This window comes from Pleuronectes platessa, chromosome 21 (genome assembly GCF_947347685.1).
Source record: "Pleuronectes platessa chromosome 21, fPlePla1.1, whole genome shotgun sequence".
NCBI classification, from domain to species: Eukaryota; Metazoa; Chordata; class Actinopteri; order Pleuronectiformes; family Pleuronectidae; genus Pleuronectes; species Pleuronectes platessa.
In genome coordinates this window covers 19,269,879-19,291,962 of record NC_070646.1, presented here as the reverse complement: position 1 = coordinate 19,291,962, position 22,084 = coordinate 19,269,879, and the positions used below count along the sequence as shown (strand labels likewise).

The 22,084-nt window shown below is 44.2% G+C and overlaps 1 protein-coding gene, 27 non-coding genes and 1 pseudogene across 28 annotated transcripts; 16 read left to right on the top strand and 13 right to left on the bottom strand.

The window, feature by feature from the left end:
- Positions 1 to 168: 168 nt before the first annotated feature.
- Positions 169 to 360, top strand: LOC128427680 (U2 spliceosomal RNA). Its single transcript, XR_008333539.1, has one exon. It is a non-coding gene; the product is annotated as a U2 spliceosomal RNA (small nuclear RNA).
- A 506-nt stretch (positions 361 to 866) lies between these two features.
- LOC128427779 (U5 spliceosomal RNA) lies at positions 867 to 983 on the top strand. Its single transcript, XR_008333627.1, has one exon. It is a non-coding gene; the product is annotated as a U5 spliceosomal RNA (small nuclear RNA).
- Positions 984 to 1,159: 176 nt separating this feature from the next.
- LOC128427632 (U2 spliceosomal RNA) lies at positions 1,160 to 1,342 on the top strand. The gene has a single exon (XR_008333517.1). It is a non-coding gene; the product is annotated as a U2 spliceosomal RNA (small nuclear RNA).
- Positions 1,343 to 1,856: 514 nt separating this feature from the next.
- Positions 1,857 to 1,973, top strand: LOC128427900 (U5 spliceosomal RNA). Its single transcript, XR_008333737.1, has one exon. It is a non-coding gene; the product is annotated as a U5 spliceosomal RNA (small nuclear RNA).
- A 176-nt stretch (positions 1,974 to 2,149) lies between these two features.
- On the top strand, positions 2,150 to 2,341 carry LOC128427604 (U2 spliceosomal RNA). The gene has a single exon (XR_008333492.1). It is a non-coding gene; the product is annotated as a U2 spliceosomal RNA (small nuclear RNA).
- Positions 2,342 to 2,855: 514 nt separating this feature from the next.
- On the top strand, positions 2,856 to 2,972 carry LOC128427954 (U5 spliceosomal RNA). Its single transcript, XR_008333785.1, has one exon. It is a non-coding gene; the product is annotated as a U5 spliceosomal RNA (small nuclear RNA).
- A 176-nt stretch (positions 2,973 to 3,148) lies between these two features.
- On the top strand, positions 3,149 to 3,340 carry LOC128427591 (U2 spliceosomal RNA). Its single transcript, XR_008333480.1, has one exon. It is a non-coding gene; the product is annotated as a U2 spliceosomal RNA (small nuclear RNA).
- Positions 3,341 to 3,854: 514 nt separating this feature from the next.
- LOC128427778 (U5 spliceosomal RNA) lies at positions 3,855 to 3,971 on the top strand. Its single transcript, XR_008333626.1, has one exon. It is a non-coding gene; the product is annotated as a U5 spliceosomal RNA (small nuclear RNA).
- Positions 3,972 to 4,147: 176 nt separating this feature from the next.
- Positions 4,148 to 4,339, top strand: LOC128427590 (U2 spliceosomal RNA). Its single transcript, XR_008333479.1, has one exon. It is a non-coding gene; the product is annotated as a U2 spliceosomal RNA (small nuclear RNA).
- A 514-nt stretch (positions 4,340 to 4,853) lies between these two features.
- On the top strand, positions 4,854 to 4,970 carry LOC128427777 (U5 spliceosomal RNA). The gene has a single exon (XR_008333625.1). It is a non-coding gene; the product is annotated as a U5 spliceosomal RNA (small nuclear RNA).
- Positions 4,971 to 5,146: 176 nt separating this feature from the next.
- Positions 5,147 to 5,318, top strand: LOC128427634 (uncharacterized; annotated as a pseudogene).
- Positions 5,319 to 5,832: 514 nt separating this feature from the next.
- On the top strand, positions 5,833 to 5,949 carry LOC128427775 (U5 spliceosomal RNA). The gene has a single exon (XR_008333624.1). It is a non-coding gene; the product is annotated as a U5 spliceosomal RNA (small nuclear RNA).
- Positions 5,950 to 6,125: 176 nt separating this feature from the next.
- Positions 6,126 to 6,317, top strand: LOC128427588 (U2 spliceosomal RNA). The gene has a single exon (XR_008333477.1). It is a non-coding gene; the product is annotated as a U2 spliceosomal RNA (small nuclear RNA).
- Positions 6,318 to 6,831: 514 nt separating this feature from the next.
- On the top strand, positions 6,832 to 6,944 carry LOC128427723 (U5 spliceosomal RNA). The gene has a single exon (XR_008333577.1). It is a non-coding gene; the product is annotated as a U5 spliceosomal RNA (small nuclear RNA).
- A 180-nt stretch (positions 6,945 to 7,124) lies between these two features.
- On the top strand, positions 7,125 to 7,316 carry LOC128427576 (U2 spliceosomal RNA). Its single transcript, XR_008333467.1, has one exon. It is a non-coding gene; the product is annotated as a U2 spliceosomal RNA (small nuclear RNA).
- A 668-nt stretch (positions 7,317 to 7,984) lies between these two features.
- On the top strand, positions 7,985 to 11,286 carry LOC128426426 (piggyBac transposable element-derived protein 4). The gene is made up of 4 exons (XM_053413284.1): positions 7,985 to 8,118; positions 8,451 to 8,944; positions 9,551 to 10,540; positions 11,132 to 11,286. Exons 1-4 carry the CDS (start codon positions 7,985 to 7,987, stop codon positions 11,284 to 11,286), a joined length of 1,773 nt encoding a protein of 590 aa, XP_053269259.1.
- A 640-nt stretch (positions 11,287 to 11,926) lies between these two features.
- On the bottom strand, positions 11,927 to 12,000 carry trnak-cuu (transfer RNA lysine (anticodon CUU)). The gene has a single exon. It is a non-coding gene; the product is annotated as a tRNA-Lys (tRNA).
- A 448-nt stretch (positions 12,001 to 12,448) lies between these two features.
- Positions 12,449 to 12,522, bottom strand: trnak-cuu (transfer RNA lysine (anticodon CUU)). Its single transcript has one exon. It is a non-coding gene; the product is annotated as a tRNA-Lys (tRNA).
- A 469-nt stretch (positions 12,523 to 12,991) lies between these two features.
- Positions 12,992 to 13,065, bottom strand: trnak-cuu (transfer RNA lysine (anticodon CUU)). The gene has a single exon. It is a non-coding gene; the product is annotated as a tRNA-Lys (tRNA).
- A 1,001-nt stretch (positions 13,066 to 14,066) lies between these two features.
- Positions 14,067 to 14,140, bottom strand: trnak-cuu (transfer RNA lysine (anticodon CUU)). Its single transcript has one exon. It is a non-coding gene; the product is annotated as a tRNA-Lys (tRNA).
- A 981-nt stretch (positions 14,141 to 15,121) lies between these two features.
- trnak-cuu (transfer RNA lysine (anticodon CUU)) lies at positions 15,122 to 15,195 on the bottom strand. The gene has a single exon. It is a non-coding gene; the product is annotated as a tRNA-Lys (tRNA).
- Positions 15,196 to 15,702: 507 nt separating this feature from the next.
- Positions 15,703 to 15,776, bottom strand: trnak-cuu (transfer RNA lysine (anticodon CUU)). The gene has a single exon. It is a non-coding gene; the product is annotated as a tRNA-Lys (tRNA).
- A 999-nt stretch (positions 15,777 to 16,775) lies between these two features.
- trnak-cuu (transfer RNA lysine (anticodon CUU)) lies at positions 16,776 to 16,849 on the bottom strand. The gene has a single exon. It is a non-coding gene; the product is annotated as a tRNA-Lys (tRNA).
- Positions 16,850 to 17,318: 469 nt separating this feature from the next.
- trnak-cuu (transfer RNA lysine (anticodon CUU)) lies at positions 17,319 to 17,392 on the bottom strand. The gene has a single exon. It is a non-coding gene; the product is annotated as a tRNA-Lys (tRNA).
- Positions 17,393 to 18,373: 981 nt separating this feature from the next.
- On the bottom strand, positions 18,374 to 18,447 carry trnak-cuu (transfer RNA lysine (anticodon CUU)). Its single transcript has one exon. It is a non-coding gene; the product is annotated as a tRNA-Lys (tRNA).
- A 501-nt stretch (positions 18,448 to 18,948) lies between these two features.
- On the bottom strand, positions 18,949 to 19,022 carry trnak-cuu (transfer RNA lysine (anticodon CUU)). Its single transcript has one exon. It is a non-coding gene; the product is annotated as a tRNA-Lys (tRNA).
- Positions 19,023 to 20,021: 999 nt separating this feature from the next.
- Positions 20,022 to 20,095, bottom strand: trnak-cuu (transfer RNA lysine (anticodon CUU)). Its single transcript has one exon. It is a non-coding gene; the product is annotated as a tRNA-Lys (tRNA).
- A 469-nt stretch (positions 20,096 to 20,564) lies between these two features.
- Positions 20,565 to 20,638, bottom strand: trnak-cuu (transfer RNA lysine (anticodon CUU)). The gene has a single exon. It is a non-coding gene; the product is annotated as a tRNA-Lys (tRNA).
- A 999-nt stretch (positions 20,639 to 21,637) lies between these two features.
- trnak-cuu (transfer RNA lysine (anticodon CUU)) lies at positions 21,638 to 21,711 on the bottom strand. Its single transcript has one exon. It is a non-coding gene; the product is annotated as a tRNA-Lys (tRNA).
- Between the last annotated feature and the right edge of the window lie 373 nt (positions 21,712 to 22,084).

The following is a 22,084-nucleotide window of genomic DNA, read 5'->3' as shown; positions in this document are numbered from 1 at the left end:
ATTGTGAAAAGTCAAAGAATTGTCTAGGTCAGAAATCAAGTGTCCACAAAGGAGAGCTTAGGGGAGGTGATGAGCAGCAGCCATTGTTATGCACACCTACAAACGGGGTACCACAGCAAGGGAGATTTGCGCCAAGAGCTTGGCGTGGACATCCAACACTTGTGGATTATCGCTTCTCGGCCTTTTGGCTAAGATCAAGTGTAGTATCTGTTCTTATCAGTTTAATATCTGATATGTCCTCTATATGAGGACTACATATTAAGCAGATTTTTGGCAAGAGGAGCAGAAATTTGGAGCTTGCTCCCTTCTCTCCACGCATCGACCTAGCATTGCAGTGCCGCTGGGAACGGTGCACTCTGTTCTTACCTTGTAGAAAAGCAAACAATTGTGGAGTTTTAAAGGTGAATTCTACACTGGGTCAATGAAACTGAGGGAATGGCCTGGCAGAGTTTGACAAGTGTGCAAAACCGCTCTGATGACTCACTGCCTTGTGAAGTGATCATGCATGACTCTGCACGGGGTCACAATGAGCTTCAACTGGATTCCAAATTGAATCAGAAGCGTTTGTCAAAAACTGAAACTGGTTTTCACTCAAGATCCTCTGGGAGACTTGGTGAGAAAGCAGAGTCAGCTTTTTGGACCCAATGTAATTGGTTCAGGGATGTATCGCTTAAAAAGGCTTAAAAGCCAATCACTAGTCAGGGCAGGAGCAAATAAAGACTTGTATAATTTTTGTTGGCAGATGGCGGCGTGGTGGGAATGTTGTATACTAGAATCTGACATGCGGAAAGCAAAGAGAGGCCCACCGTGTAGGTGGTGACTGTGACGGAGAGGCTCCTCCGCTGCTCTCGAACAGAGGGCCATGCTGACTCTGGTTTCTCTTCATAACGCACAAGTCTTTCGCCTTTTACTAAAGACTTCCGTGGAGAGGAACAAACATGAGTTGAATCTAATTTTGGCAGGCTTTGCTTTATGGCTGAGCCTTATGAAATTGTGAAAAGTCAAAGAATTGTCTAGGTCAGAAATCAAGTGTCCACAAAAGAGAGCTTAGGCGGAGGTGATGAGCAGCAGCCATTGTTATGCACACCTACAAACGGGGTACCACAGCAAGGGAGATTTGCGCCAAGAGCTTGGCGTGGACATCCAACACTTGTGGATTATCGCTTCTCGGCCTTTTGGCTAAGATCAAGTGTAGTATCTGTTCTTTTCAGTTTAATATCTGATATGTCCTCTATATGAGGACTACATATTAAGCAGATTTTTGGCAAGAGGAGCAGAAATTTGGAGCTTTCTCCACGCATCGACCTAGCATTGCAGTGCCGCTGGGAACGGTGCACTCTGTTCTTACCTTGTAGAAAAGCAAACACTCAAACAATTGTGGAGTTTTAAAGGTGAATTCTACACTGGGTCAATGAAACTGAGGGAATGGCCTGGCAGAGTTTGACAAGTGTGCAAAACCGCTCTGATGACTCACTGCCTTGTGAAGTGATCATGCATGACTCTGCACGGGGTCACAATGAGCTTCAACTGGATTCCAAATTGAATCAGAAGCGTTTGTCAAAAACTGAAACTGGTTTTCACTCAAGATCCTCTGGGAGACTTGGTGAGAAAGCAGAGTCAGCTTTTTGGACCCAATGTAATTGGTTCAGGGATGTATCGCTTAAAAAGGCTTAAAAGCCAATCACTAGTCAGGGCAGGAGCAAATAAAGACTTGTATAATTTTGGTTGGCAGATGGCGGCGTGGTGGGAACGTTGTATACTAGAATCTGACATGCGGAAAGCAAAGAGAGGCCCACCGCGTAGGTGGTGACTGTGACGGAGAGGCTCCTCCGCTGCTCTCGAACAGAGGGCCATGCTGACTCTGGTTTCTCTTCATAACACACAAGTCTTTCGCCTTTTACTAAAGACTTCCGTGGAGAGGAACAAACATGAGTTGAATCTAATTTTGGCAGGCTTTGCTTTATGGCTGAGCCTTATGAAATTGTGAAAAGTCAAAGAATTGTCTAGGTCAGAAATCAAGTGTCCACAAAGGAGAGCTTAGGCGGAGGTGATGAGCAGCAGCCATTGTTATGCACACCTACAAACGGGGTACCACAGCAAGGGAGATTTGCGCCAAGAGCTTGGCGTGGACATCCAATACTTGTGGATTATCGCTTCTCGGCCTTTTGGCTAAGATCAAGTGTAGTATCTGTTCTTTTCAGTTTAATATCTGATATGTCCTCTATATGAGTACTACATATTAAGTAGATTTTTGGCAAGAGGAGCAGAAATTTGGAGCTTGCTCCCTTCTCTCCACGCATCGACCTAGCATTGCAGTGCCGCTGGGAACGGTGCACTCTGTTCTTACCTTGTAGAAAAGCAAACACTCAAACAATTGTGGAGTTTTAAAGGTGAATTCTACACTGGGTCAATGAAACTGAGGGAATGGCCTGGCAGAGTTTGACAAGTGTGCAAAACCGCTCTGATGACTCACTGCCTTGTGAAGTGATCATGCATGACTCTGCACGGGGTCACAATGAGCTTCAACTGGATTCCAAATTGAATCAGAAGCGTTTGTCAAAAACTGAAACTGGTTTTCACTCAAGATCCTCTGGGAGACTTGGTGAGAAAGCAGAGTCAGCTTTTTGGACCCAATGTAAGTGGTTCAGGGATGTATCGCTTAAAAAGGCTTAAAAGCCAATCACTAGTCAGGGCAGGAGCAAATAAAGACTTGTATAATTTTGGTTGGCAGATGGGGGCGTGGTGGGAATGTTGTATACTAGAATCTGACATGCGGAAAGCAAAGAGAGGCCCACCGCGTAGGTGGTGACTGTGACGGAGAGGCTCCTCCGCTGCTCTCGAACAGAGGGCCATGCTGACTCTGGTTTGTCTTCATAACGCACAAGTCTTTCGCCTTTTACTAAAGACTTCCGTGGAGAGGAACAAACATGAGTTGAATCTAATTTTGGCAGGCTTTGCTTTATGGCTGAGCCTTATGAAATTGTGAAAAGTCAAAGAATTGTCTAGGTCAGAAATCAAGTGTCCACAAAGGAGAGCTTAGGCGGAGGTGATGAGCAGCAGCCATTGTTATGCACACCTACAAACGGGGTACCACAGCAAGGGAGATTTGCGCCAAGAGCTTGGCGTGGACATCCAACACTTGTGGATTATCGCTTCTCGGCCTTTTGGCTAAGATCAAGTGTAGTATCTGTTCTTTTCAGTTTAATATCTGATATGTCCTCTATATGAGGACTACATATTAAGCAGATTTTTGGCAAGAGGAGCAGAAATTTGGAGCTTGCTCCCTTCTCTCCACGCATCAACCTAGCATTGCAGTGCCGCTGGGAACGGTGCACTCTGTTCTTACCTTGTAGAAAAGCAAACACTCAAACAATTGTGGAGTTTTAAAGGTGAATTCTACACTGGGTCAATGAAACTGAGGGAATGGCCTGGCAGAGTTTGACAAGTGTGCAAAACCGCTCTGATGACTCACTGCCTTGTGAAGTGATCATGCATGACTCTGCACGGGGTCACAATGAGCTTCAACTGGATTCCAAATTGAATCAGAAGCGTTTGTCAAAAACTGAAACTGGTTTTCACTCAAGATCCTCTGGGAGACTTGGTGAGAAAGCAGAGTCAACTTTTAGGACCCAATGTAAGTGGTTCAGGGATGTATCGCTTAAAAAGGCTTAAAAGCCAATCACTAGTCAGGGCAGGAGCAAATAAAGACTTGTATAATTTTGGTTGGCAGATGGGGGCGTGGTGGGAATGTTGTATACTAGAATCTGACATGCGGAAAGCAAAGAGAGGCCCACCGCGTAGGTGGTGACTGTGACGGAGAGGCTCCTCCGCTGCTCTCGAACAGAGGGCCATGCTGACTCTGGTTTCTCTTCATAACGCACAAGTCTTTCGCCTTTTACTAAAGACTTCCGTGGAGAGGAACAAACATGAGTTGAATCTAATTTTGGCAGGCTTTGCTTTATGGCTGAGCCTTATGAAATTGTGAAAAGTCAAAGAATTGTCTAGGTCAGAAATCAAGTGTCCACAAAGGAGAGCTTAGGCGGAGGTGATGAGCAGCAGCCATTGTTATGCACACCTACAAACGGGGTACCACAGCAAGGGAGATTTGCGCCAAGAGCTTGGCGTGGACATCCAACACTTGTGGATTATCGCTTCTCGGCCTTTTGGCTAAGATCAAGTGTAGTATCTGTTCTTTTCAGTTTAATATCTGATATGTCCTCTATATGAGGACTACATATTAAGCAGATTTTTGGCAAGAGGAGCAGAAATTTGGAGCTTGCTCCCTTCTCTCCACGCATCAACCTAGCATTGCAGTGCCGCTGGGAACGGTGCACTCTGTTCTTACCTTGTAGAAAAGCAAACACACAAACAATTGTGGAGTTTTAAAGGTGAATTCTACACTGGGTCAATGAAACTGAGGGAATGGCCTGGCAGAGTTTGACAAGTGTGCAAAACCGCTCTGATGACTCACTGCCTTGTGAAGTGATCATGCATGACTCTGCACGGGGTCACAATGAGCTTCAACTGGATTCCAAATTGAATCAGAAGCGTTTGTCAAAAACTGAAACTGGTTTTCACTCAAGATCCTCTGGGAGACTTGGTGAGAAAGCAGAGTCAACTTTTAGGACCCAATGTAAGTGGTTCAGGGATGTATCGCTTAAAAAGGCTTAAAAGCCAATCACTAGTCAGGGCAGGAGCAAATAAAGACTTGTATAATTTTGGTTGGCAGATGGGGGCGTGGTGGGAATGTTGTATACTAGAATCTGACATGCGGAAAGCAAAGAGAGGCCCACCGCGTAGGTGGTGACTGTGACGGAGAGGCTCCTCCGCTGCTCTCGAACAGAGGGCCATGCTGACTCTGGTTTCTCTTCATAACGCACAAGTCTTTCGCCTTTTACTAAAGACTTCCGTGGAGAGGAACAAACATGAGTTGAATCTAATTTTGGCAGGCTTTGCTTTATGGCTGAGCCTTATGAAATTGTGAAAAGTCAAAGAATTGTCTAGGTCAGAAATCAAGTGTCCACAAAGGAGAGCTTAGGCGGAGGTGATGAGCAGCAGCCATTGTTATGCACACCTACAAACGGGGTACCACAGCAAGGGAGATTTGCGCCAAGAGCTTGGCGTGGACATCCAACACTTGTGGATTATCGCTTCTCGGCCTTTTGGCTAAGATCAAGTGTAGTATCTGTTCTTTTCAGTTTAATATCTGATATGTCCTCTATATGAGGACTACATATTAAGCAGATTTTTGGAGCTTGCTCCCTTCTCTCCACGCATCGACCTAGCATTGCAGTGCCGCTGGGAACGGTGCACTCTGTTCTTACCTTGTAGAAAAGCAAACACTCAAACAATTGTGGAGTTTTAAAGGTGAATTCTACACTGGGTCAATGAAACTGAGGGAATGGCCTGGCAGAGTTTGACAAGTGTGCAAAACCGCTCTGATGACTCACTGCCTTGTGAAGTGATCATGCATGACTCTGCACGGGGTCACAATGAGCTTCAACTGGATTCCAAATTGAATCAGAAGCGTTTGTCAAAAACTGAAACTGGTTTTCACTCAAGATCCTCTGGGAGACTTGGTGAGAAAGCAGAGTCAGCTTTTTGGACCCAATGTAATTGGTTCAGGGATGTATCGCTTAAAAAGGCTTAAAAGCCAATCACTAGTCAGGGCAGGAGCAAATAAAGACTTGTATAATTTTGGTTGGCAGATGGCGGCGTGGTGGGAACGTTGTATACTAGAATCTGACATGCGGAAAGCAAAGAGAGGCCCACCGCGTAGGTGGTGACTGTGACCGAGAGGCTCCACCGCTGCTCTCGAACAGAGGGCCATGCTGACTCTGGTTTCTCTTCATAACGCACAAGTCTTTCGCCTTTTACTAAAGACTTCCGTGGAGAGGAACAAACATGAGTTGAATCTAATTTTGGCAGGCTTTGCTTTATGGCTGAGCCTTATGAAATTGTGAAAAGTCAAAGAATTGTCTAGGTCAGAAATCAAGTGTCCACAAAGGAGAGCTTAGGCGGAGGTGATGAGCAGCAGCCATTGTTATGCACACCTACAAACAGGGTACCACAGCAAGGGAGATTTGCGCCAAGAGCTTGGCGTGGACATCCAACACTTGTGGATTATCGCTTCTCGGCCTTTTGGCTAAGATCAAGTGTAGTATCTGTTCTTTTCAGTTTAATATCTGATATGTCCTCTATATGAGGACTACATATTAAGCAGATTTTTGGCAAGAGGAGCAGAAATTTGGAGCTTGCTCCCTTCTCTCCACGCATCAACCTAGCATTGCAGTGCCGCTGGGAACGGTGCACTCTGTTCTTACCTTGTAGAAAAGCAAACCCTCAAACAATTGTGGAGTTTTAAAGGTGAATTCTACACTGGGTCAATGAAACTGAGGGAATGGCCTGGCAGAGTTTGACAAGTGTGCAAAACCGCTCTGATGACTCACTGCCTTGTGAAGTGATCATGCATGACTCTGCACGGGGTCACAATGAGCTTCAACTGGATTCCAAATTGAATCAGAAGCGTTTGTCAAAAACTGAAACTGGTTTTCACTCAAGATCCTCTGGGAGACTTGGTGAGAAAGCAGAGTCAGCTTTTTGGACCCAATGTAATTGGTTCAGGGATGTATCGCTTAAAAAGGCTTAAAAGCCAATCACTAGTCAGGGCAGGAGCAAATAAAGACTTGTATAATTTTGGTTGGCAGATGGCGGCGTGGTGGGAATGTTGTATACTAGAATCTGACATGCGGAAAGCAAAGAGAGGCCCACCGCGTAGGTGGTGACTGTGACCGAGAGGCTCCACCGCTGCTCTCGAACAGAGGGCCATGCTGACTCTGGTTTCTCTTCATAACGCACAAGTCTTTCGCCTTTTACTAAAGACTTCCGTGGAGAGGAACAAACATGAGTTGAATCTATTTTTGGCAGGCTTTGCTTTATGGCTGAGCCTTATGAAATTGTGAAAAGTCAAAGAATTGTCTAGGTCAGAAATCAAGTGTCCACAAAGGAGAGCTTAGGCGGAGGTGATGAGCAGCAGCCATTGTTATGCACACCTACAAACGGGGTACCACAGCAAGGGAGATTTGCGCCAAGAGCTTGGCGTGGACATCCAACACTTGTGGATTATCGCTTCTCGGCCTTTTGGCTAAGATCAAGTGTAGTATCTGTTCTTATCAGTTTAATATCTGATATGTCCTCTATATGAGGACTACATATTAAGCAGATTTTTGGCAAGAGGAGCAGAAATTTGGAGCTTGCTCCCTTCTCTCCACGCATCGACCTAGCATTGCAATGCCGCTGGGAACGGTGCACTCTGTTCTTACCTTGTAGAAAAGCAAACACTCAAACAATTGTGGAGTTTTAACCCTTGTGTTGTCCCAGGGTCTGGTTGACCTAGCATGTGTTTGTGTGTGTGTGACAGTCTCCCGTCTTTGTGCGTGGCGTGCAGCAATACAAATAATTTTTAGAAAAAACGTGTGCCACTTCATTTTCTTCTTCTTCTTCTTCTTCTTCTTCTTCTTCTTCTTCTTCTTCTTCTTCTTCTTCCTCTTCTTCTTGTCGTTCGCATCACCGAGCAACAACAGGCTCGAGTACGCGCCGCTGGCAGCCGGGGATGCTCGCGGCGCGTGCCCTCGGGTCACCGGGACCCCGGCCGACGTGCTACAGGCCCTACGTCTTCGCGTCGGTCCTGTGCAGCTATAAAAAAGAATACAAATGAATTTCCTTCTTCCTTTATTGATATTACCACTGAGCAAGAGTCTTTTTCTTCTTCTTCTTCTTCTTCTTCTTCTTCTTCTTCTTCTTCTTCTTCTTCTTCTTCTTCCTCTTCTTCTTGTCGTTCGCATCACCGAGCAACAACAGGCTCGAGTACGCGCCGCTGGCAGCCGGGGACGCTCGCGGCGCGTGCCCTCGGGTCACCGGGACCCCGGCCGACGTGCTACAGGCCCTACGTCTTCGCCGCTCGGAGAGAAGGGCGTTACTAACAATGCATCCGTGGTACAAGTCGGTACAACACCGTGCCGTTGTCCCTGACGAGGTCACGCGATGTCACGTCAAGAGCGTTTCACCAGAGACCAGGTTCTCCAACAGCTGTTCTCCTGGCGACAATCCTCTGAACAGGCAGAGGACCAAGACGAAGAAGACGAGGAAGACGAAGAAGAAGACGAAGAAGAAGACGAAGAAGACACCGACGACTGCGTCGACGACGACTACGACCCGGTGCGTGACCCCGCTGCGGCAGAGTCCTCATCGTGCACATCCTCGGCAGAAGAAGAAGAAGAAGAAGAAGAAGGAGAAGAAGGAGTAGAAGGAGAAGAAGGAGAAGGAGCAGGAGAAGAAGCAGGAGAAGAAGGAGGACACGTGGAAAGAGAGACCTTCCTGTCCAAAAACGGAGAAATATCATGGTCCTCGACGGCGTACCACCGAGAGGGCCGCTCCGCCTCCTCATCTAGGTCCTCCGCTCTGCCCGTCGGGGTCCCTTACCCGGATCCCACGACGCACGCGACATCCGGCGTCAGCGACGCGGTCTCAACGTTCGGCCTGTTCGTCACGCCGACGGTAGAGAACATCGTCCTGGAGATGACTAATCTGGAGGGTCGTCGGAAATACGGCGACGGCTGGAAAGGGATGGACGCGACCGACCTGCGCGCCTACGTGGGGCTGCTGATCTTGGCGGGCATGTACAGGTCCCGGGGCGAGGCAGCCGCCAGCCTGTGGGACGCCGAGAGCGGCCGCGCGATATTCCGCGCCACGATGCCCCTGAAGGTCTTTCACACGTACTCCAGACTGCTGCGATTCGACGACCGCGAGACGAGACACGAGAGACGCGCCTCCGACAAATTGGCGGCCGTGCGAGAGGTCTGGGACGCTTGGGCGGCGAGGCTGCCGCTCCTCTACAACACGGGGCCCGAAGTGACCGTGGACGAGCAACTGGTTCCGTTCAGAGGTTATTCTTTTTGTCATTCTGTTCTTTACAATTCATTTTTGGTTGTGTATTTTTAGTCACTGCGTTATGTTACGTGGCCTCGTCGGTTGTCCGACTGTATGCACCTGGCGACTCTGAGCTTTCTTCTTCTTCTTCTTCTTCTTCTTCTTCTTCTTCTTCTTCTTCTTCCTCCTCTTCTTCTTGTCGTTCGCATCACCGAGCAACAACAGGCTCGAGTACGCGCCGCTGGCAGCCGGGGATGCTCGCGGCGCGTGCCCTCGGGTCACCGGGACCCCGGCCGACGTGCTACAGGCCCTACGTCTTCGCGTGGGTCCTGTGCAGCTATAAAAAAAGAATACAAATGAATTTCCTTCTTCCTTTATTGATATTACCACTGAGCAAGAGTCTTTTTCTTCTTCTTCTTCTTCTTCTTCTTCTTCTTCTTCTTCTTCTTCTTGTCATTCGCATCACGGAGCAACAACAGGCTCGAGTACGCGCCGCCGAAGATATTGTCGATATTCATGTTTGTCCCCCCCCCCCCCCCACACACACACACACACACACACACGCGCTCACACACATGCGCTCACACACACGCGCTCACACACACGCGCTCACTCGCGCCAGGCCGCTGTCCTTTCCGACAGTACATGCCCAGCAAGCCGGCGAAATACGGGATCAAGTCGTGGGTGGCGTGCGACGCCAGATCAAGCTACGCTTGGAAGATGCAAGTCTACACCGGAAAGCCGAGCGGCGGGCGTCCGGAGAGGAACCTGGGGCTGCGGGTCGTGCTCGACCTCACGGAGGGACTGAGCGGGCGCAACGTCACGTGCGACAATTACTTCACCTCCTACGAACTCGCGCGGCAGCTCCTGGAGAGGAACGTCACCGTGGTCGGCACGGTTCGGAAGAACAAGCCCGAGCTCCCGCCCCGGCTGCTCGCCGTCAAGGGACGAGCGGCGTTCTCCTCCGTGTTCGCCTTCACGCCCGCCGCCACTCTGGTGTCGTACGTCCCGAGGAAGAAAAACAGGAACGTGGTGCTCCTGAGCACGCGGCACTCGGAGGCCGACGTCAGCTACCGCGCGGACGGCAAACCGGTCGTCGTCCTGGACTACAACCGCAACAAAGGAGGCGTGGACAACCTGGACAAGGTGATCGGAACGTACAGCTGCAGGAGGATGACCGCGCGCTGGCCCCTGGTCGTCTTCCACAACATCCTCGACGTCTCTTCCTACAACGCCTTTGTGATATGGCGAGAGGTCAACCCCGACTGGATGCCGGGCAAGCGGAAAAAGCGCAGGGTGTTCCTTGAGTGGCTAGGAAAGGCTCTCGTGGCGCCTTACATCGCGCGGCGGGAGCGCGTTCCACGCACCGAGGCGTCCGCCGCGGTCGTGAAGGCCGTGAAAGTGGCCGCGGCCGCCGCAGCCGCCGCCGAGCAGAGAGACGATGACAGCGACCGAGACGACGCTCGGCCCGAGCGTCCGGCTGCCCCTCCGGCCCTAGTCCCGCAGCGACAAGAACAAAGACAGCAACAACGACAGCAACAGCAACAATCCCAGGGTCCGGCCTCCAGTCTAGCCCTGGCCGTCGCGGCCGCCGCGGCCCCGCTCGCCGCGAGCAAGAGGAAGAGGTGTCAGATATGCCCCAGGAACAAGGACTGTAAAACTCACACAAAGTGCCGCGGGTGTGACAAATACATCTGCAAGGGCTGTTCCCTTTTCTATTGCCCTTCTTGCGCGTGCTGATGTGTGGTGGGCTGTGCGTGTGCACGTGTGCGCGTGCGTTTGAAAGCTGGGACAGGTTCCATTACGCAACGGAGGGAGCCGGGTCGGTCCAACGTCGCGAGTCTAAGGGTCACAGGGACCCCGACCGACAAGCGACCGGCCTCATGTCACACCGGCCCTACGTCTTTGCGTGTGTCTTGCAGCTATAAGAGAAATAATAAAAATGTGTTTCTTTTTTATTATTATTACTGCGCACGAGTCTTCTTTTTCTTCTCCTTCTCCTTCTCCTTCTTCTCATCACCGAGCAAGAACAGTCTCGAGTGCACGACACTGGCAGCCGGGTCGGTCCAGCCTCGCGAGTCGTTCAGCTATAAGAGAAATAATAAAAATGTGTTTTTTTTTCTTCTTCTTCTTCTTCTTCTTCTTCTTCTTCTTCTTCTTCTTCTTCTTCTTCTTCTTCTTCTTCTTCTCATCACGGAGCAAGAACAGGCTCGAGGACACGACGCGGGAAACCGGACAGGCCCGGCTCCGCGAGTCTCAGGGTCACGGGGACGCCGATGGGAGAGACGGTCCTCAACGCGAGCGGCCGCGCAAGCCCCTCAGCGCGAGCCTTCGGGTCTCAGAGACCAAGGTCGATGAGACTCGCCAACGCGGGCATCCCAGGGGTCCTACGTCACACCGGCACGCAACTCGGAGCGGGTGTGACAAATACATCTGCAAGGGCTGTTCGCTTTTCTATTGCCCTTCGTGCGCGAGCTGATGTGTGGTGGGCTGTGCGTGTGCGCATGCGTCTGTGTGTTTGAAGCAGGGTATTGCAAACAAGCGTTAGTCAAATCGCTACCCAAACGCTCACAGCCAACAGCATGGGGAAGCAGGGACAACACGAGGGTTAACGTTTTTGACCACAAGTTCCTTGAACAAAACCAGGCTGAACCAGGCTGCCTAACTCTTTCGCCAGAAGATCAAGCACACTCATGCTATTCATTGGTTAGGGATCGAGTCTCTTGCAGTTTTCAATCCTAGTTTAGGATATAATCTAGACAAATTGATGGATTCAATCCAAAACATAATTTTCTCATCAGCTGTAGATGTTTGATTGGTGTGTTTGAAACGTCAATATAAATGTTCAGATTTTTCCTTTAATAAGGAACAATTTAAGCTTTCGTAGAACTAAGACTTTGATCAGCATGCTGGTGCTCCATAGCCCAACGTGGGGCTTAGTAGAACAAAGACTTTGATCAACATGGGGGTGCTCAATTCCTATTCTTGAAAGATCAACAGCCCAACGTGGGGCTTGAACCCACGACCCTGAGATTAAGAGTCTCATGCTCTACCGAACTGAGCTAGCCGGGCTTCTTCCATATAACCTCCCATCACAATATAAACATCAAAATGCAAGAATATGTTTAATGAGAAGTAAAACCCTCTACTATGAAAACAACCTAGGTCCGAGAAAATGATCAGTTTACAGAGTAAGTTTTACCCTTAACGTTTTTGACCACAAGTTCCTTGAACAAAACCAGCCTGAAACAGGCTGCCTAACTCTTTCGCCAGAAGATCAAGCACACTCATGCTATTCATTGGTTAGGGATCGAGTCGCTTGCAGTTTTCAATTCTAGTTTAGAATATAATCTAGACAAATTGATGGATTCAATCCAAAACATAATTTTCTTATCAGCTGTAGATGTTTGATTGGTGTGTCTGAAACCTATGTTATGTATATGCTCTGATGTTTCCTTTAATAAAAAACAATTTAAGCTTTAGTAAAACTAAGACTTTGATCAGCATGCTGGTGCTCCATAGCCCGACGTGGGGCTCGAACCCACGACCCTGAGATTAAGAGTCTCATGCTCTACCGAACTGAACTAGCCGGGCTTCTTCCTTTTAACTTCCCATCACAATAGAAACATCAAAATGCAAGAATATGTTTAATGAGAAGTACAACCCTCTACTATGAAAACAACCTAGGTCCGAGAAAATTATCAGATTACAGAGTATGTTTTACCCTTAAAGTTCTTGACCACAAGTTCCTTGAACAAAACCAGCCTGAACCAGGCTGCCTCACTCTTCCGCCAGAAGATCAAGCACACTCATGCTATTCATTGGTTAGGGATCGAGTCTCTTGCAGTTTTCAATTCTAGTTTAGGATATAATCTAGACAAATTGATGGATTCAATACAAAAAATAATTTTCTCATCAGCTGTAGATGTTTGATTGGTGTGTTTGAAAACTACGTTATATAAATGTTCTGATGTTTCCTTTAATAAGGAACAATTTAAGCTTTAGTAGAACAAAGACTTTGATCAACATGGGGGTGCTCAATTCCTATTCTTGAAAGCTCAATAGCCCAACGTGGGGCTTAAACCCACGACCCTGAGATTAAGAGTCTCATGCTCTACCGAACTGAGCTAGCCGGGCTTCTTCCATATAACCTCCCATCACAATAGAAACATCAAAATGCAAGAACATGTTTAATGAGAAGTAAAACCCTCTAGTATGAAAACAACCTAGGTCTGAGAAAATGATCAGTTTACAGAGTAAGTTTTACCCTTAACGTTTTTGACCACAAGTTCCTTCAACAAAACCAGCCTGAACCAGGCTGCCTAACTCTTTCACCAGAAGATAAAACACATGCATGCTTGTTAATTGTTATGGATTCAATCTGTTGCAGTTTTCCATTATAGTTAAGCTATATAAACTAGACAAATTGATGGATTCAATATATACATAATTTTCTGATCAGCCGTTGATGTTTGATTGGTGTGTGTGATACCTATGGAATGTATATGCTCTGATGTTTCCTTTAATAAAGAGTCTTTTAAGCCAAGACTTTGATCAGCATGCTGGTGCTCAATTCCTAATCTTAAAAGCTTCATAGCCCAACGTGGGGCTCGAACCCACCACCCTGAGATTAAGAGTCTCATGCTCTACCGAGCTTAGCTAGCCAGGCTTCTACCTTGAAACTTCACATCACGATGGAGATGTTAGAATGCAAGAATATGTTTCATGAGAAATAAAGCCCACTAGTATGAAAACAACCTAGGTCTGAGAAAATGATCAATTTACAGAGTAAGTTTTACCCTTAACGTTTTTGACCACAAGTTCCTTGAACAAAACCAGCCTGAACCAGGCTGCCTAACTCTTTCGCCAGAAGATCAAGCACACTCATGCTATTCATTGGTTAGGGATCGAGTCTCTTGCAGTTTTCAATTCTAGTTTAGGATATAATCTAGACAAATTGATGGATTCAATACAAAACATAATTTTCTCATCAGCTGTAGATGTTTGATTGGTGTGTTTGAAACCTACGTTATATAAATGTTCTGATGTTTCCTTTAATAAATAACAATTTAAGCTTTAGTAGAACTAAGACTTTGATCAACATGCGGGTGCTCAATTCCTATTCTTGAAAGCTCCATAGCCCAACGTGGGGCTCGAACCCACGACCCTGAGATTAAGAGTCTCATGCTCTACCGAACTGAGCCAGCCGGCCATCTTCCATATAACCTCCCATCACAACAGAAACATCAAAATGCAAAAACATGTTTAATGAGAAGTAAAACCCTCTACTATGAAAACAACCTAGGTCTGAGAAAATTATCAGATTACAGAGTAAGTTTTACCATTATCGTTTTTGACCACAAGTTCCGTGAACAAAACCAGCCTGAACCATCTTGCCTAACTCTTTCGCCAGAAGATTAAACACATGCATGCTTGTTAATTGTTATGGATTCAATCTTTTGCAGTTTTCCATTATAGTTAAGCTATATAAACTATACAAATTGATGGAGTCAATATATACATAATTTTCTGATCAGCCGTTGATGTTTGATTGGTGTGTGTGATACCTATGGAATGTATATGCTCTGATGTTTCCTTTAATAAAGAGTCTTTTAAGCCAAGACTTTGATCAGCATGCTGGTGCTCAATTCCTAATCTTAAAAGCTCCATAGCCCAACGTAGGGCTCCAAAACCACGACCCTGAGATTAAGAGTCTCATGTTCTGCCGAACTGAGCTAGCCATGCTTCTTCCTTAAAACTTCACATCACGATGGAGATGTTAGAATGCAAGAATATGTTTCATGAGAAATAAAGCCCTCTAGTATGAAAACAACCTAGGTCTGAGAAAATGATCAATTTACAGAGTAAGTTTTACCCTTAACGTTTTTGACCACAAGTTCCTTGAACAAAACCAGCCTGAACCAGGCTGCCTAACTCTTTCGCCAGAAGATCAAGCACACTCATGCTATTCATTGGTTAGGGATCGAGTCGCTTGCAGTTTTCAATTCTAGTTTAGAATATAATCTAGACAAATTGATGGATTCAATCCAAAACATAATTTTCTTATCAGCTGTAGATGTTTGATTGGTGTGTCTGAAACCTATGTTATGTATATGCTCTGATGTTTCCTTTAATAAAAAACAATTTAAGCTTTAGTAAAACTAAGACTTTGATCAGCATGCTGGTGCTCCATAGCCCGACGTGGGGCTCGAACCCACGACCCTGAGATTAAGAGTCTCATGCTCTACCGAACTGAGCTAGCCGGGCTTCTTCTTCTTCTTCTTCTTCTTCTTCTTCTTCTTCTTCTTCTTCTTGTAACCTCCCATCACAATAAAAACATCAAAATGCAAGAATATGTTTAATGAGAAGTAAAACCCTCTACTATGAAAACAACCTAGGTCTGAGAAAATTATCAGATTACAGAGTAAGTTTTACCCTTAACGTTTTTGACCACAAGTTCCGTGAACAAAACCAGCCTGGACCATCTTGCCTAACTCTTTCGCCAGAAGATCAAGCACACTCATGCTATTCATTGGTTAGGGATCAAGTCTCTTACAGTTTTCAATTCTAGTTTAGGATATAATCTAGACAAATTGATGGATTCAATCCAAAACATAATTTTCTCATCAGCTGTAGATGTTTGATTGGTGTGTCTGAAACCTACGTTATATAAATGTTCTGATGTTTCCTTTAATAAGGAACAATTTAAGCTTTAGTAGAACTAAGACTTTGATCAACATGCGGGTGCTCAATTCCTATTCTTGAAAGCTCAATAGCCCAACGTGGGGCTCGAACCCACGACCCTGAGATTAAGAGTCTCATGCTCTACCGAACTGAGCTAGCCGGGCTTCTTCCTTATAACCTCCCATCACAATAAAAACATCAAAATGCAAGAATATGTTTAATGAGAAGTAAAACCCTCTACTATGAAAACAACCTAGGTCTGAGAAAATTATCAGATTACAGAGTACGTTTTACCCTTAACGTTTTTGACCACAAGTTCCGTGAACAAAACCAGCCTGGACCATCTTGCCTAACTCTTTCGCCAGAAGATAAAACACATGCATGCTTGTTAATTGTTATGGATTCAATCTGTTACAGTTTTCCATTTTAGTTAAACTATATAAACTAAACAAATTGATGGATTCAATATATACATAATTTTCTGATCAGCCGTTGATGTTTGATTGGTGTGTGTGATACCTATGGAATGTATATGCTCTGATGTTTCCTTTAATAAAGTCTTTTAAGCTAAGAATTTGATCAGCATGCTGGTGCTCAATTCCTAATCTTAAAAGCTCCATAGCCCAACGTAGGGCTCCAACCCACGACCCTGAGATTAAGAGTCTCATGCTCTACCGAACTGAGCTAGCCATGCTTTTTCCTTAAAACTTCACATAGCGATGGAGATGTTAGAATGCAAGAATATGTTTTATGAGAAGTAAAGCCCTCTAGTATGAAAACAACCTAGGTCTGAGAAAATGATCAGTTTACAGAGTGAGTTTTACCCTTAACGTTTTTGACCACAAGTTCCTTGAACAAAACCAGCCTGAACCAGGCTGCCTAACTCTTTCGCCAGAAGATCAAGCACACTCATGCTATTCATTGGTTAGGGATCGAGTCTCTTGCACTTTGCAATTCTAGTTTAGGATATAATCTAGACAAATTGATGGATTCAATACAAAACATAATTTTCTCATCAGCTGTAGATGTTTGATTGGTGTGTTTGAAACCTACGTTATATAAATGTTCTGATGTTTCCTTTAATAAATAACAATTTAAGCTTTAGTAGAACTAAGACTTTGATCAACATGCGGGTGCTCAATTCCTATTCTTGAAAGCTCAATAGCCCAACGTGGGGCTCGAACCCACGACCCTGAGATTAAGAGTCTCATGCTCTACCGAACTGAGCTAGCCGGGCTTCTTACATATAACCTCCCATCACAATAGAAACATCAAAATGCAAGAATATGTTTAATGAGAAGTAAAACCCTCTACTATGAAAACAACCTAGGTCCCAGAAAATTATCAGATTACAGAGTAAATTTTACCCTTAACGTTTTTGACCACAAGTTCCTTGAACAAAACCAGCCTGAACCAGGCTGCCTAACTCTTTCGCCAGAAGATCAAGCACACTCATGCTATTCATTGGTTAGGGATCGAGTCTCTTGCAGTTTTCAATTCTAGTTTAGGATATAATCTAGACAAATTGATGGATTCAATACAAAACATAATTTTCTCATCAGCTGTAGATGTTTGATTGGTGTGTTTGAAACCTACGTTATATAAATGTTCTGATGTTTCCTTTAATAAATAACAATTTAAGCTTTAGTAGAACTAAGACTTTGATCAACATGCGGGTGCTCAATTCCTATTCTTGAAAGCTCCATAGCCCAACGTGGGGCTCGAACCCACGACCCTGAGATTAAGAGTCTCATGCTCTACCGAACTGAGCCAGCCGGCCATCTTCCATATAACCTCCCATCACAACAGAAACATCAAAATGCAAAAACATGTTTAATGAGAAGTAAAACCCTCTACTATGAAAACAACCTAGGTCTGAGAAAATTATCAGATTACAGAGTAAGTTTTACCATTATCGTTTTTGACCACAAGTTCCGTGAACAAAACCAGCCTGAACCATCTTGCCTAACTCTTTCGCCAGAAGATTAAACACATGCATGCTTGTTAATTGTTATGGATTCAATCTTTTGCAGTTTTCCATTATAGTTAAGCTATATAAACTATACAAATTGATGGAGTCAATATATACATAATTTTCTGATCAGCCGTTGATGTTTGATTGGTGTGTGTGATACCTATGGAATGTATATGCTCTGATGTTTCCTTTAATAAAGAGTCTTTTAAGCCAAGACTTTGATCAGCATGCTGGTGCTCAATTCCTAATCTTAAAAGCTCCATAGCCCAACGTAGGGCTCCAAAACCACGACCCTGAGATTAAGAGTCTCATGTTCTGCCGAACTGAGCTAGCCATGCTTCTTCCTTAAAACTTCACATCACGATGGAGATGTTAGAATGCAAGAATATGTTTCATGAGAAATAAAGCCCTCTAGTATGAAAACAACCTAGGTCTGAGAAAATGATCAATTTACAGAGTAAGTTTTACCCTTAACGTTTTTGACCACAAGTTCCTTGAACAAAACCAGCCTGAACCAGGCTGCCTAACTCTTTCGCCAGAAGATCAAGCACACTCATGCTATTCATTGGTTAGGGATCGAGTCGCTTGCAGTTTTCAATTCTAGTTTAGAATATAATCTAGACAAATTGATGGATTCAATCCAAAACATAATTTTCTTATCAGCTGTAGATGTTTGATTGGTGTGTCTGAAACCTATGTTATGTATATGCTCTGATGTTTCCTTTAATAAAAAACAATTTAAGCTTTAGTAAAACTAAGACTTTGATCAGCATGCTGGTGCTCCATAGCCCGACGTGGGGCTCGAACCCACGACCCTGAGATTAAGAGTCTCATGCTCTACCGAACTGAGCTAGCCGGGCTTCTTCTTCTTCTTCTTCTTCTTCTTCTTCTTCTTCTTCTTGTAACCTCCCATCACAATAAAAACATCAAAATGCAAGAATATGTTTAATGAGAAGTAAAACCCTCTACTATGAAAACAACCTAGGTCTGAGAAAATTATCAGATTACAGAGTAAGTTTTACCCTTAACGTTTTTGACCACAAGTTCCGTGAACAAAACCAGCCTGGACCATCTTGCCTAACTCTTTCGCCAGAAGATCAAGCACACTCATGCTATTCATTGGTTAGGGATCAAGTCTCTTACAGTTTTCAATTCTAGTTTAGGATATAATCTAGACAAATTGATGGATTCAATCCAAAACATAATTTTCTCATCAGCTGTAGATGTTTGATTGGTGTGTCTGAAACCTACGTTATATAAATGTTCTGATGTTTCCTTTAATAAGGAACAATTTAAGCTTTAGTAGAACTAAGACTTTGATCAACATGCGGGTGCTCAATTCCTATTCTTGAAAGCTCAATAGCCCAACGTGGGGCTCGAACCCACGACCCTGAGATTAAGAGTCTCATGCTCTACCGAACTGAGCTAGCCGGGCTTCTTCCTTATAACCTCCCATCACAATAAAAACATCAAAATGCAAGAATATGTTTAATGAGAAGTAAAACCCTCTACTATGAAAACAACCTAGGTCTGAGAAAATTATCAGATTACAGAGTACGTTTTACCCTTAACGTTTTTGACCACAAGTTCCGTGAACAAAACCAGCCTGGACCATCTTGCCTAACTCTTTCGCCAGAAGATAAAACACATGCATGCTTGTTAATTGTTATGGATTCAATCTGTTACAGTTTTCCATTTTAGTTAAACTATATAAACTAAACAAATTGATGGATTCAATATATACATAATTTTCTGATCAGCCGTTGATGTTTGATTGGTGTGTGTGATACCTATGGAATGTATATGCTCTGATGTTTCCTTTAATAAAGTCTTTTAAGCTAAGAATTTGATCAGCATGCTGGTGCTCAATTCCTAATCTTAAAAGCTCCATAGCCCAACGTAGGGCTCCAACCCACGACCCTGAGATTAAGAGTCTCATGCTCTACCGAACTGAGCTAGCCATGCTTTTTCCTTAAAACTTCACATAGCGATGGAGATGTTAGAATGCAAGAATATGTTTTATGAGAAGTAAAGCCCTCTAGTATGAAAACAACCTAGGTCTGAGAAAATGATCAGTTTACAGAGTGAGTTTTACCCTTAACGTTTTTGACCACAAGTTCCTTGAACAAAACCAGCCTGAACCAGGCTGCCTAACTCTTTCGCCAGAAGATCAAGCACACTCATGCTATTCATTGGTTAGGGATCGAGTCTCTTGCACTTTGCAATTCTAGTTTAGGATATAATCTAGACAAATTGATGGATTCAATACAAAACATAATTTTCTCATCAGCTGTAGATGTTTGATTGGTGTGTTTGAAACCTACGTTATATAAATGTTCTGATGTTTCCTTTAATAAATAACAATTTAAGCTTTAGTAGAACTAAGACTTTGATCAACATGCGGGTGCTCAATTCCTATTCTTGAAAGCTCAATAGCCCAACGTGGGGCTCGAACCCACGACCCTGAGATTAAGAGTCTCATGCTCTACCGAACTGAGCTAGCCGGGCTTCTTACATATAACCTCCCATCACAATAGAAACATCAAAATGCAAGAATATGTTTAATGAGAAGTAAAACCCTCTACTATGAAAACAACCTAGGTCCCAGAAAATTATCAGATTACAGAGTAAATTTTACCCTTAACGTTTTTGACCACAAGTTCCTTGAACAAAACCAGCCTGAACCAGGCTGCCTAACTCTTCCGCCAGAAGATCAAGCACACTCATGCTATTCATTGGTTAGGGATCAAGTCTCTTACAGTTTTCAATTCTAGTTTAGGATATAATCTAGACAAATTGATGGATTCAATCCAAAACATAATTTTCTCATCAGCTGTAGATGTTTGATTGGTGTGTCTGAAACCTACGTTATATAAATGTTCTGATGTTTCCTTTAATAAGGAACAATTTAAGCTTTAGTAGAACTAAGACTTTGATCAACATGCGGGTGCTCAATTCCTATTCTTGAAAGCTCAATAGCCCAACGTGGGGCTCGAACCCACGACCCTGAGATTAAGAGTCTCATGCTCTACCGAACTGAGCTAGCCGGGCTTCTTCCTTATAACCTCCCATCACAATAAAAACATCAAAATGCAAGAATATGTTTAATGAGAAGTAAAACCCTCTACTATGAAAACAACCTAGGTCTGAGAAAATTATCAGATTACAGAGTAAGTTTTACCCTTAACGTTTTTGACCACAAGTTCCGTGAACAAAACCAGCCTGGACCATCTTGCCTAACTCTTTCGCCAGAAGATAAAACACATGCATGCTTGTTAATTGTTATGGATTCAATCTGTTACAGTTTTCCATTTTAGTTAAACTATATAAACTAAACAAATTGATGGATTCAATATATACATAATTTTCTGATCAGCCGTTGATGTTTGATTGGTGTGTGTGATACCTATGGAATGTATATGCTCTGATGTTTCCTTTAATAAAGTCTTTTAAGCTAAGAATTTGATCAGCATGCTGGTGCTCAATTCCTAATCTTAAAAGCTCCATAGCCCAACGTAGGGCTCCAACCCACGACCCTGAGATTAAGAGTCTCATGCTCTACCGAACTGAGCTAGCCATGCTTTTTCCTTAAAACTTCACATAGCGATGGAGATGTTAGAATGCAAGAATATGTTTCATGAGAAGTAAAGCCCTCTAGTATGAAAACAACCTAGGTCTGAGAAAATGATCAGTTTACAGAGTGAGTTTTACCCTTAACGTTTTTGACCACAAGTTCCTTGAACAAAACCAGCCTGAACCAGGCTGCCTAACTCTTTCGCCAGAAGATCAAGCACACTCATGCTATTCATTGGTTAGGGATCGAGTCTCTTGCACTTTGCAATTCTAGTTTAGGATATAATCTAGACAAATTGATGGATTCAATACAAAACATAATTTTCTCATCAGCTGTAGATGTTTGATTGGTGTGTTTGAAACCTACGTTATATAAATGTTCTGATGTTTCCTTTAATAAATAACAATTTAAGCTTTAGTAGAACTAAGACTTTGATCAACATGCGGGTGCTCAATTCCTATTCTTGAAAGCTCAATAGCCCAACGTGGGGCTCGAACCCACGACCCTGAGATTAAGAGTCTCATGCTCTACCGAACTGAGCTAGCCGGGCTTCTTACATATAACCTCCCATCACAATAGAAACATCAAAATGCAAGAATATGTTTAATGAGAAGTAAAACCCTCTACTATGAAAACAACCTAGGTCCCAGAAAATTATCAGATTACAGAGTAAATTTTACCCTTAACGTTTTTGACCACAAGTTCCTTGAACAAAACCAGCCTGAACCAGGCTGCCTAACTCTTCCGCCAGAAGATCAAGCACACTCATGCTATTCATTGGTTAGGGATCAAGTCTCTTACAGTTTTCAATTCTAGTTTAGGATATAATCTAGACAAATTGATGGATTCAATCCAAAACATAATTTTCTCATCAGCTGTAGATGTTTGATTGGTGTGTCTGAAACCTACGTTATATAAATGTT

Coding starts and splice junctions, on each gene's coding strand:
- LOC128426426 (XM_053413284.1), top strand. CDS start 7,985: ATGCATCCGTGGTACAAGTCGGTACAACACCGTGCCGTTGTCCCTGAC. Junction 8,119..8,450: donor GGCGACAATCCTCTGAACAG/GCAGAGGACCAA, acceptor CTCCTCATCTAG/GTCCTCCGCTCTGCCCGTCG. Junction 10,541..11,131: donor CGCGGCCCCGCTCGCCGCGA/GCAAGAGGAAGA, acceptor TCACGGAGCAAG/AACAGGCTCGAGGACACGAC.